Raw genomic sequence first — 13,274 nt, forward strand, 5'->3', positions numbered from 1 at the left:
GACAGACTCAGATCAAAGTCTGGCAGAAGATCATGAAAAGAAACAGCTATCATAAGTCATACCGCTTTTGTGCCTCATAACAATAATTCTCAGCTTCACAAAGTGATACTATAAATTTACTGTGCCATCCCTTCACAGCACTTGGTGCAAAGGAAATCTCTACTTTCACCCTGATATTGATGCACCGTACAATGTAGATTAATCACAACATTTAATAAAAAGAACTATTTTTCCAATCACCATTTTCAATCCATCTGAAAAAGACCATTGCACTTCCTTCCAATCAGGAAGATTTTACAGAAACAAAGAGGTTCGAGGTGTTTTTTTACTATGTTAGCATGGTTAGAGAAATATTTCACTCAGAGTCAAACAAAGGTCTAAGCTAAAATAACAGAACTTACCTTTGCAACAATAAGTGCTAAAACACAGGCAGTCACAGGGAGCAGCAGAGTTTTTGTATATCTCACAGGAGTCTGAAAACAAAGAAAAGGCAGATTAACACTTATAATACTGATCTATTGAATGAGTCTGGGAAAGGTTGTGTTACAGTAGGCATTAATCGCCCAACTCATGCAAATTGATTTACCCACCTGCCTATACTTGGACTGTATCCTTCTACCGGGGGGGGGGGGGGGGGGTGTACACAGGCACACACACAACCGTAATTTATAGTTTTATGTATTATGTATTGCATTGGACTGCTGCCGCAAAACTAATTCATGACATACAGTACGCCAGAGATACCAACCCTGATTTTGATTCTTAAGAGGGATTTTTGTTTCACATACTTAATTTGAAGAAGCCAAAGATAAAGAATCAAACTAAGTAGAGATGAAGGAAAGATGGCTCTGCTTTTGAAAAGACACTGCAGACTATACATGGTTGGTGATTGAATTGAGAAGATAAAGGCCAAAGGAACGCAGACTGCCTGGATACTAATCAAGACTAGACTTGAAGCAAGACTGCATTCTCTCAAATTCTCATTCAACCATTTTGAAAATAGAAAGTTTAAACAGTTCATCTAAGAAGCTAAGGTAAGGCATAATCAGAACAGCAGTAGGGATATCACATATGATGCCCCTGTCCTGCCATACACAATGGAGAAAGACAACAAGTGCTAAGATCCTGAAGAGTGCTAAGATCAGGCTGCTAACTCCCAGCAGATGAAGGGAGGAATCACATTCAACGTTAGGCACCAGAAAAATGTACACAGTGGATTCCAAATTATCACTTATTAAAATTAATTTTGCACCTTCTTTGACTCTCTGTGCTGCTGTTATACATTGTCCGTCTGTCTGCCTTGCCTTACACCACTGCTGCTGAGAGACTGGGTGTTCACAGACTCTCCGCCAGTCTCCTTGAGGTGCTTTGCAAAGCCAGAAAATATTCCTTCTCCTTGCATACTTCTAATTCATACTGTCTCTCAACACTCGTGGCAGAATTTAAGAGTGAAGATCAAACTTCTTTTGAGAGAAGAACCACATTCTTTACTGAGCATGGGTTTCCCAATGCTCTGTCATTGCATATTTTTCATTCATCAATAAAAGATCACCTCAATCTCCATGAAATCAAACTCCACAGCACATGTGTACATCAGAGTGTCAAAATCCTTGTAGTTGGTGACCTTGGATTTCAGTAGATTACTTATGTGTGCCTGGAATTAAAGAGAAACAAAGTTAGTTATGGATGAAGCTACTGTAATATAAGAAACACACTAGCTAATTTGCCCACAGCAACTCCCATAGAATACAGCATGATAATGACCATTTTTGAACACATGGGTCATTTTCTAATGTTCTTATGTTCTCACTGTTGGTTACTCTACAGCCGTGGATCTCCAATAACACTACCATAACCATTTATAATCTATTTGTGATGCAACAATCGATTCTACTCTGGTCTAAATGTAACCAACAACACCAAGAATGAGTCAACATGCCCCAGGAACCCTAATATTTCCTCCCTGTATTATCTCTCCAGCCACATAGTCATCTAAATATAAAATAAAACAATGCAGCACAAGAACAGACCCATCAGCCCATCATGTCTCTGCCAACCACAATACCAATTTAAACATCTGTCCACACATGATCTATATCCTTCTATTCCAGACCTGTTTATGTGCCTGTCTTAAGTGTATCCATTACATCTGCTTCTACCATTTCCCTCAGCAGAGCACTATTCTCTGTAAAAAGAAAACTTTGCCTCATAAATCTCCTTTAAACCTTCTCCCTCACATCTTTAAGCTATGCTCTGCAGTAATGTACATTTCTACGCATGGAAAAAAAACTTTTGACCATCTGCCCTGTTTATACACAGAGTTATAAAACACTACAACACAGATATAGCCCTTCAGCCCATCTAAACCAGGCTGTATTATTAATTTGCCTAGTCCCATTGACCCACACCCAGACCACAGCCCTTCAAACCCCTCCCATCCATGTAGCTATCCAAATTTCACTTAAATGTTGAAACCAAGTCTGCATCCACCACTGCTGCTGGCAACTCATTTCACACATTCACCACTGAGTGAGGAAGCTCCCCCCATGTTTCCCCTAAACCTTTCACCTTTCACTCTTAACCCATGACCTCCGGTTCTAGTTTCACCTAACCTCAGTGCAAAAAGTCTGCCTGCATTTACCCTATCTATACCTCTCATCGTTTAAATACATCTATCAGATCTGCCCTCATTCTTCTATGCTCCAGGGAATAAAGTCCTATCCTAGTCAACCTTTCCCTATAACTCAGGTCCTCGTCCAGGCTAAAACCTTGCAAATTTTCTATCTTTTTGATATCTTTCCTGTAGGCAGGTGACAAAAACTGGACACAATACTCCAAATTAGGTGTCATCAAACATCTTATACAACTTCAACATAACATCCCAACTTGTGTACTCAATATATTAATTTATGAAGGCCACTATGCCAAAAGCTTTCTTTATGACCCTATCTACCTGTGATGCCACTTTTAATAAGACCATAAGACCCTAAGATATAGGAGCAGAAGTAGGCCATTTGGCCCATTGAGTCTGCTCCACCATTCAATCATGGGCTGATCCAATTCTTCCAGTCATCCCAACTCCCGTCTTCACCCCATACCCTTTGAGGCCCTAGCTAATCAAGAACCTATACACCCAATGACTTAGCCTCCACAGTCACTCATGGCAACAAATTCCACAGATTTACCACCCTCTGACTAAAGTAATTTTTCCGCACCTCAGAACGGACATCCTTCAATCCTGAAGTCTTGACCTCTTGTCCTAGAATCCCCTACCATGGGAAATAATTTTGCCATATCCAATCTGTTCAGGCCTTTTAACATTTAGAATGTTTCTATGAGATCCTCCCTCATTCTCCTGAACTCCAGGGAATACAGCCCAAGAGCTGCTAGATGTTCCTCATACGGTAACCCTTTCATTCCTGGAATCATTCTCGTGAATCTTCTCTGAACCTCCTCCAATGTCAGTATATCCTTCCTAAAATAAGGAGCCCAAAACTGCACACAATACTCCAAGTGTGGTCTCACAAGTGCCTTATAGAGGCTCAACATCACAACCCTGTTCTTATATTCTATACCTCTAGAAATGAATGCCAACATTGCATTTGCCTTCTTCACAACTGACTCAAAGTGGAGGTTAACCTTTAGGGTATCTTGCACAAGGACTCCCAAGTCCCTTTGCACCTCTACATTTTGAATTCTCTCCTCTTCTAAATAATAGTCTGCCCGTTTACTTCTTCCACCAAAGTGCATGACCATACACTCTCCAACACTGTATTTCATTTGCCACCTTTTTGTCCATTCCCCTAAACTATCTAAGTCTCTCTGCAGGCTCTCTGTTCCCTCAACACTATCTGCTCCTCCATCTATCTTTGTATCATTGGCAAATTTAGCCACAAATCCATTACCGCAGTCCAAATCATTGACATACATCGTAAAAAGCAGCGGTCCCAACACCAACCCCTGTGGAACTCCATTGGTAACCGGCAGCCAGCCAGAATAGGATCCCTTTATTCACACTCTCTGTTTTCTGCTGACTAGCCAATGCTCCATCAGTCTTAGCCTATCTTGTCATGTGCCTCCAGGTACTCGTTAATCTCATCCCTAACAACCGATTCCAACAATTTCCCAACCACTGATATCAGGCTAACAGGTCTATAGTTTCCTTTCTGCTGCCTCCCACCCTTCTTAAATAGTGGAGTAACATTTGCAATTTTCCAGTCATCCGGTACAATGCCAGAATCTATCAATTCTTTAAAGATCATCGTTAATGCCTCCAAAATCTCTGCAGCTACTTCCTTCAGAACCCAAGGGTGCATTCCATCAGGTCCAGGAAATTTATCCACCCTCAGACCATTAAGCTTCCTGAGCACCTTCTCAGTCGTAATTTTCACTGTACAAATTTCACTTCCCTGACAGTCTTGAATGTACGGTATACTGCAGACATCTTCCACTGTGAAGACTGATGCAAAATATGCATTCAGTTCCTCTGCCATCTCTGTAACTCTCATTACAATATCTCCAGCATTATTTTGTATTGGTCCTTTATCTACCCTCGACTCTCTTTTACCCTTTACATACTTAAAAAAGCTTTTAGTATCTTCTTTGATATTAGTTGCCAACTTCCTTTCATAATTCATCTTTTCCTTCCTAATGACCTTCTTAGTTTCCTTCTGCAAGTTTTTTAAAAGCTTCCCAATCCTCTATCTTCCCACTAGCTTTGGCTTCCTTGTATGCCCTCTCTTTTGCTTTTACTTTGGCTCTGACTTGTCAGCCACGGTAGTGGCCTTCTTCCCTTTGAAAATTTCTTCTTATTTGGAATATATCCGTCTTGCACTTCCCTCATTTTTCGCAGAAACTCCAGCCATTGCTCCTCTGCTGTCCTTGCAAATGTCCCTTTCCAGTCAACTTCGAGCAGTTCCCATCATGCCATTGTAATTTCCTTTATTCCACTGAAATACCGATACATTGGATTTTATTTTTTCCCTCTCAAGTTTCATTGTGAACACTGTTCCCTAAGGGTTCCTTAATCTTAAACTCTCATATCACCTCTGGATCACTGCACAACACCCAATCCAGCACAGCCGATCCCCTAGCAACAAGCTGTTCTAAAAAGCCATCTCTTGAGGTCCAGTACTCACCTGCTTTTCCCAATCCACTTTCACATTATTTGTAATCCACATCCTGGCTGCTGTTTGGAGGCCTGTATATAACTGTTATTAGGGTCCTTTTACCCTTGCCATTTCTTAACTCAACCCAGAGATTCTACACCTTCCAATCCTATGTCATCTGTTTCTAATGAATTAATATTATTTCTTATACACAGAGCCACATCAACCTCTCTGCCTACTAACCTATCTTTCCAATACACCGTATATCCTTGGACGTTCAGCTCTCAATGGCAGCCATCCTTTAGCCAAGTTTCAGAGATGGCCACAACGTCATATTTGCCAATCTGTAGCTGGATTTCAAAATTGTCCATTTTATTCTTTATGCTGCATGTATTCAAACAATACTTTCAGTCCAGTATTTGTCACTTTCTGTTTTAACTGCACCACTCCTCTACTGCTGTGATTAAGCCTCATCCCCTATCTGTTCTTTCTATAATCTCTGTGGAATGCTATCTTTGATTTATTTCTGTTTTCCCCTTCCTCAACCCTATCACTCTGGTTCCTATCCCCTTGCCAAATTAGTTTAAACCCACCTTAGCAAGTCTATTAAATGTGCCCTCTATGATATTGGACCCCTTTGGGTTCAGGTGTAACCCATCCTTTTTGTACAGGTTGTACCTCCCCAGTGCTTGAGGAATCTGAAGCCCTGCCCCCTACACCAGTCTCTCAGCCACACATTAATACGTCTGATCATGCTATTCTTGCACTTGCCAGCACACGGCACAGGCAGCAATACTGAGATTACTGCCCTTGAGGTCCTGCTTTTCAGCTTCCTACCTAACTCCCTGAATTCTCTCTTCAGGACCTCCTCCCTTTTCCTACCTATGTCATTGGTACCAACGTGTACCAAGATTTCTGGCTGTTCACCCTCTCCCTTCAGAATACTCTGCACCTGATCCGAGACATCCTGTACCCCGGCACCTGGGAGGCAACATACCATGCGGGTATCTCTGTCAGGCTGACAGAACCTCCTGTCTGTTCCCCTCACTATGGAATCCCCTATGACTACCGCATTCCTCATCTTCCTCTTTCCCTTCTGCACCATGGAACCAGGCTCAGGGCCAGAGATCCGATCACTGTGGTCGTCCTCTGTCAGGTCATTCCCATCAACTACATCCAAAACAAGGTAATGATTACTGAGGGGGATGGCCACAGGGGCACTCTCTACTATCTGAGCTCCTCCCTTCACTTCCCTGACCATCACCCACTCCTGCAGCCTCGGAGTGACTGACTTCCTGTAGCTCCTCTCTATCTCCTGTTCACTCTCTACTATCTGAGCTCCTCCCTTCACTTCCCTGACCATCACCCACTCCTGCAGCCTCGGAGTGACTGACTTCCTGTAGCTCCTCTCTATCTCCTGTTCACTCTCCCTAATAAGCTGTAGGTCATCGAGATGCAGCTCCAGATCCCTAACACGGTCTCTCAGGAGCAGCATCTCAGTGTACCTGGTGCAGATGTGACCATCTGGGAGACTGGAAGATTCCCAGGATTCCCACATCCGACACCCAGAGCAAAACACTAACCCTACCGACATGTTCTCTATTCCTCAAAAAAATGCAGAGAAAAACCAAAAACAAAGTCCATCTACCTACTTACCTCGCCGAAGCCTGAATGAGCCAAAGCACTTCACTTCTACTCTTGTCACTGGCCTGACAATGACCAGTCCCAGATCCCTGTTCTACCACACTCCTCATTGGCCTACCACTTACAGTGCAAGTCCCGCACTGGTTTGTCCTCCCAAAGTGCAAATTCTCACATTGACTGCATTAAATTCCATCTGCCATTTTTTAAGGCAATTTTTTTCATCTGGTCCAAATCCTGCTGCAAGATTTGATCGTCTTCCTTGCTGTCCACTACAATCCCAATCTTGGTGTCATCCGCAAATTTGCTAATCCAGTTTACATTTTCATCCAGATTGTTGATAAAGATGATAAACATCAGACCAAGCAACAATCCCTGAAGCACACTAGTAGTCACAGGCTCCAGTCAGCAAGGCACCAATCTATTACCACTCTCTGGCTTCTTCTGCACAGTTTATCTTTAATCCAATTTACTAACTGATCTTGAACATCAAGTGCCTGAACCTTCTCAACCAACCTCTCATGCAGGACCTTGTCAAAGGTCTTGCTATATCCCATGTGGACAACATCCACTGCTTTGCCTTTATCAACTTTCCTGGCAACTTCCTAGAAAAACACTGTAAAATTGGTTACACACTGACTATCCTTAATCAGTCCCTGTCCATCCAAATACTTATATATCCAGTAATACTTACATATACCTTCCAATAACTTACACACTACCAGTGTCAGGCTCACCGAACTATAACTTCCTGCCTTATTTTTAAGAGCCTTCCCTAAAAACAGAATAACATTAGCTATCTTTCAATCCTCTGGCAGCTCATTCCTGGCTAAGAACATCTAAAATATCTCTGCTAAGGCACCTGCAATTTCTGTACTAGCATCCTGTAAATGTCCAAGGGAACAACATGTCAGGCCCTGCTACCCTAATTTGCCTCAAGACAGCGAACAACTCCTCCTCAAATCTGTATACGATTCATGTCCTCACTGCTGCTTTGCCTCACGACTCTGTGTTCACCTGAATAAATACAGATGCAAAAATCCTTTTAAGATTTTCCTCATCTCATTTGGCTCCATGCATAGATGACCATTCTGATCTTCTGATCGGAATGATCTGAAAGGAACTTTGTCCTTTGCTACCTTTTGCTCTTAATATATCTGTAGAAGCCTTTGGGATTCTTCTTCACCTTGCCTGCTTGAGCAACCTCATGACTTCTTTTAGTGCTCCTGATTTCCCTCTTAAGTGTTTACTTGCATGTCTTATAAGTCTCTCAGGTACCTCATTTGCTCCTTCGTGCCTATACTTGCTGAGCACCTTCTTCTTTTCCTTAATCAGGGCCACACTATCTCTGGAAAACCAATGTTCCCTAAAGCTATTATGCTTATCTTTTATTCTTACAAACATACGAACTCTGTACTCCCAGAATTTCACCTTTGAAGGCCTCCCATTTACCAAGTACACCTCTGCCAGAAAACAACCTGTCCCAAACCACACTTGCCAGATTCTTTCTGATGCCATCAAAATTGGTCTTTCTCCAATTTAGAATCTCAACCCAAGGACCAGACCTATCCTCCATAATTATCTTGAAACTGATGGCATTATGATCTCTAGCTGCAAAGGGCTCCCCTACACAAAAGTGTCTGTCCCCTCACTGTCTCATTCTCTAATAAAGATTTAGTATCACACTCTTTCTCTAGTTGGGACCTCTATGTACTCATTAAGGAAACGATCCTGAACACAATTGAAACCCCAAACATTCACTGTATACTCTTTTCCATTCATGCTGCCTGACCAGCTGAGTTCCTCCAGGATTTTGTGTGATTTCTAGCACCTGCAGATTTTCTCGTTTGTGATCCCTTTCTCATTCCTCAGTTCTACCCATATAGCGTTAGTAGACAAGTTCTCTACTCTGTCCTGAGCACTGCCATGATATCCCTCCCACTCTATTATGTTTAAAAACATCCTCTTATAATTTTATACCCTTCTATCAGTTCATCCCTCAGCCAGTGATACTCAGCCAACCTCTCCTTATAAGTAATACTCTCCAATCCAAAAAACCTCCTGGTGAACATTTTCTGCATCCTCTCCAAAAGATTCCATATCCTTCCTGTAATTCAACAATCATAATTGTACACAATACTCCAAATGCTTTATACAGCTGCAACATGATTTGCCAAGTTTTATTCACAACACCCAAAGGAGAGTATGCCATGTGCTTTCTTAACCAAAGAAGGTGGGGCATGGCATTGTTGATCAGAGATAGTGTCATGGCTGCAGAAAAGGAGAAAGTCATGGAGTGATTTGTCTACTGAGTCTCTGTGGGTTGAAGTTAGGAACAGGAAAGGGTCAATAACTCTACTAGGTGTCTTTTATAGACCTTCCAATAGTAACAGGGACATCAAGGAGCAGATAGGGAGACAGATTCTGGAAAAGTGTAATAACAACTGTGACGTCGTGGTGGGAGATTTGAATTTCCCAAATATTGAATGGCATCTTCCTAGAGCAAGGGGTTTAGATGCGGTGGAGTTTTGTTAAGTGTGTTCAGGAAGGTTTCCTGACACAATATGTAGATAAGCCTACAAGAGGAAAGGCTGTACTTGATCTAGTATTGGGAAATGAACCTGGTCAGGTGTCAGGTCTCTCAGTAGGAGAGCATTTAGGAGATACTGATCACAATTCTATCTCCTTTACCATAGCATTGGAGAGGGATAGGAACAGACAAGTTAGGAAAGCGTTTAATTGAAGTAATGGGAAATATGAAGCTTCAAGCAGGAACTTGGAAGTATAAATTGGGAACAGATGTTCTCAGGGAAATGTACGGCAGAAATGTGGCAAATGTTCAGGGGATATTTGTGTGACGTTCTGCATAGGTACGTTCCAATGAAACAGGGAAAGGATGGTAAGCTACAGGAACCATGGTGTACAAAGGCTGTTGAAAATCTAGTCAAGAAGAAAAGCTTACAAAAGGTTCAAAATACGAGGTAATGATAGAGATCTAGAAAATTGTAAGGCTAGCAGGAAGGAGCTTAAGAATGAAATTAGGAGAGCCAGAAGGGGCCATGAGAAGAATTAAGGAAAACCCCAAGGCGTTCTACAAGTATGTGAAGAGCAAGATGATGAGGCGTGAGAGAATATGACCAATCAAGTGTGACAATGGAAAAGTGTGTATGGAACCAGAGGAGATACCAGAGGCACTTGAATACTTTGCTTCAGTATTCCCAACGGAAAAGGAATCTGGCGATTGTAGGGATGACTTACAGTGGACTGAAAAGCTTGAACATATAGACATTAAGAAAGAGGTTGAGCTGGAACTTTTGGAAAGCATCAAATTGGATAAGTCCCTGGGACCAAACAAGATATACCCCAGGCTACAGTGGGAGGCAATAGAGGAGATTGCTGATCCGCCAGCAATGATCTTTGCATCATCGTTGGGGACAGGAGAGATTCTGGAGGATTGGAGGGTTGCAAATGTTGTTCCCTTATTCAAGAAAGGGAGTAGAGATAGCCCAGGAAATTATAGACTAGTGAGTCTTACTTCAGTGGTTGGTAAGTTGATGGAGAAAGATTCTGAGAGGCAGCATTTATGAATATTTGGAGAGGCATAATATGATTAGGAATAGTCAGCATGGCTTTGTCAAAGGCAGGTTGTGCCTTATGAGAGTGATTGAATTTTTTGAGGATGTGAATAAACACATTGATGAAGGAAGAGCAGAAGATGTAGTGTATATGGATTTCAGCAAGGCATTTGATAAGGTACCCTATGCAAGGCTAATTGAGAAAGTAAGGAGGCATGGGATCTAAGGGGACATTGCTTTGTGGATCCAGATCTGGCTTGTCCACAGAAGGCAAAGAGTGGCTGTAGATGGGTCATATTCTGCATGGAGGTCGGTGACCAGTGGTGTGCCTCAAGGATCTGTTCTGGACCTGTTCTCTTCTTGATTTTTATAAATGATGTGGATGAGGAAGTGGAGGGATGGGTTAGTAAATTTGCTGACAACACAAAGGTTGGGGGTGTTGTGGATAGTGTGGAGGGTTGTCAGAGGTTACAGCAGGACATTGATAGGATGCAAAACTGAGCTAAGATGTGGCAGATGGAGTTCAACACAGATAAGGGTGAGGTGGCTCATTTTGGTAGGTCAAATATGATGGCAGAATCTAGTACTAATGGTAAGACTCTTGGCAGTGTGGAGGATCAAAGGGATCTTGGAGTCTGAGTCCATAGGACACTCAAAGCTGCTGCACAGGTGGACTCTGTAGTTAAGAAGGCATACAACGTATTGGCCTTCATCAACTGTGGGATTGAATTTAGGAGCCAAGAGATAGTGTTGCAGCTGTATAGGACTCTGGTCAGACCCCACTTGGAGTACTGTGCTCATTTCTGGTCACCTCACTATAGGAAGGATCTGTAAACTATAGAAAGGGTGCAGAGATTTACAAGGATGTTGCCTGGATTGAGGAGCATGCCGTATGAGAACAGGCCTTTTTTCCTTGGAGCAATGGAAGATGTGCGGTGACCTGATAGAGGTGTATAATATGATGAAAGGCATTGTTCATGTGGATAGTCAGAGGCTTTTTCTCCCAAGGCTGAAATGGCTAACCAAGAGAACACAGTTTTAAGGTGCGTGGAAGTAGGTACAAAGGAGATATCAGGGCAAGATTTTTTTTACTCAGAGGGTGGTGAGTGCGTGGAATGGGCTGCCGGTGACAGTGGTGGAATAGGGTCTTTTAAGAGACTCCTGGATAGATACATGCAGCTTGGAGAAATAGAGGGTTATGGGTAACCCTAGGTAATTTCTAAAATAAGTACGGTACATGTTTGGCACGATGTTGTGGGCCAAAGGGCCTGTATTGTGCTATAGGTTTTCTATGTTTCTAGTTTTTAATGCAGTTCAAGAGACACAGCAATGTGTTACTTAATGGCTTTTATTTACACAAATTTAAAGAATATTTTTCTCAAATATAAAGAACTGAATGAACTGAAATGTCAAGGTTGTAACATAAATGGGAACTAAATTTTCATACCATTATGTTCCTACACATGTTGTTGCTGGTATGGAGGTGCATGGGTGTTTTGGGGGGGGGGGGGAGAGAAGTTTGTTCTTTTCATTGCAGATGCTGTGCCGTAGCTCCTTGGGTTTAAGATATCAGAATATGTTATTAATATGAACTAGAAATTGAATTGCTATGAAGACATGGCTGTTTTCATGTTGTTATCAGGGGCACAGTATGCCACTCTGCCCCTAATAACAACATGAAAACAACCATGTTCTTTATAGCATAGTGCCAGAACCTTGGGTTCAATCACGACCTCTTATGCTGCCTCTGTGATGTTTACACATTCTCCATGTGACCATGTGGATCCCTCCCCTCCCCCCAGTTGTGCTGGGTTTCCCTCACATTCCAAAGATATGTAAATTGCCCGTAGTGCAAAGGTGATTGGAAGAATCAAGGGATGGGGGGGGGGGGGGGGGGAGGGTAGTCAATAAGAATGCAACGTGAATAAAAATTAATGCAGTTAGTAAAAATGGCTGGTTGATGGTCAGTACCACAGTCAGTGGGCCTGTTTCTGTGCTGTAAAACTATGATCTCCTTCCTCTTCCTTTGTGATATCAACATAGCATAAAATACAAGTATACTCCTCCTCGATCTTGCTGCCATCTATGTCCTTTTCATTCATGAATACCAATGTGAAGTACACATTTAGTACCTCACCCATTTCCTACCTCCTGAAATAAATTTCCTCCTTTGTCCTTGAGTGGTTCTACCCTCTGCCTGTTACTCTCTTGTTTTTAATGGAAATACAAATGCCTTGAGATTCCTTTCAAAGAACATTTCATGGTCCTTTCAATCCTCTTGATTTCCTATTTGTTCTTTCATTTTCCTCAAGGGTCCCATTTCATTTCAGCTCACTAAATCTTCCATATGCTTCCCTTTTCTGTTGGGATAAGTATGATCCATGGCTCCAAGCTGCACATTCTTTTACGTTTGAGTCCAGATTTGCAGCATTCATTTAACATCTTTCAAAATTGTGCTTCTGACAGTGCAGCACTGCCTTAGTATTTTACCCAGATGTGTAAGGCTAGATTTAGTGTTAAGTCTCTGAAGCAACACCTAACCTTCAGTGGAGAAAAGCATTGCAGTGTATTGACCACAGATTACACAGTTAGATGAAAAACATGACTAAAGAAAAACAAAACAACTCCACAGCTGCAGCAACACCTTGCTTAATTAGCCAAGCACTTACCAAATCATAAGTGAGCAGATAAGAACGTCTGCCATTGCTGTATTTCTATAACACAGGCCATCTTGTTGCAGAACCCCCACCCCATCAACACCATTGCTATCTCAAGGTTCAATTACTCCTGATCTCGTCAACCTTCTTCATTCAACATGCTGCCTGTGTTCTAACTGGCACCAGGAACTATCACCAATGCCTTTCCAGATCTCTACGGGATTAAGCAATGGCTTGATATTAAATTCTTAATTCTTGTTGTCCAATCCCCCCTTGACACCAATCATCCAGAT

General features: G+C 42.1%; 1 protein-coding gene across 5 annotated transcripts in view; it reads right to left on the minus strand.

Annotated features, from left to right (window-relative positions):
* The window catches only part of dpy19l1l (dpy-19-like 1, like (H. sapiens)), a 114,773-nt gene that overhangs the window by 39,799 nt on the left and 61,700 nt on the right, over positions 1-13,274 (minus strand). For all 5 annotated transcript variants that reach the window (XM_073049848.1, XM_073049843.1, XM_073049867.1 and 2 more), the window contains exons 16-17: positions 1,553-1,654; positions 402-473 (exon numbers count right to left, since the gene is read on the minus strand). In XM_073049848.1, the coding sequence (XP_072905949.1) occupies positions 402-473; positions 1,553-1,654 (174 nt within the window). The remainder of the gene's footprint in view (positions 1-401; positions 474-1,552; positions 1,655-13,274) is intronic.

The sequence above is a fragment of the Hemitrygon akajei genome, chromosome 1 (genome assembly GCF_048418815.1).
Source record: "Hemitrygon akajei chromosome 1, sHemAka1.3, whole genome shotgun sequence".
NCBI lineage: Eukaryota > Metazoa > Chordata > Chondrichthyes > Myliobatiformes > Dasyatidae > Hemitrygon > Hemitrygon akajei.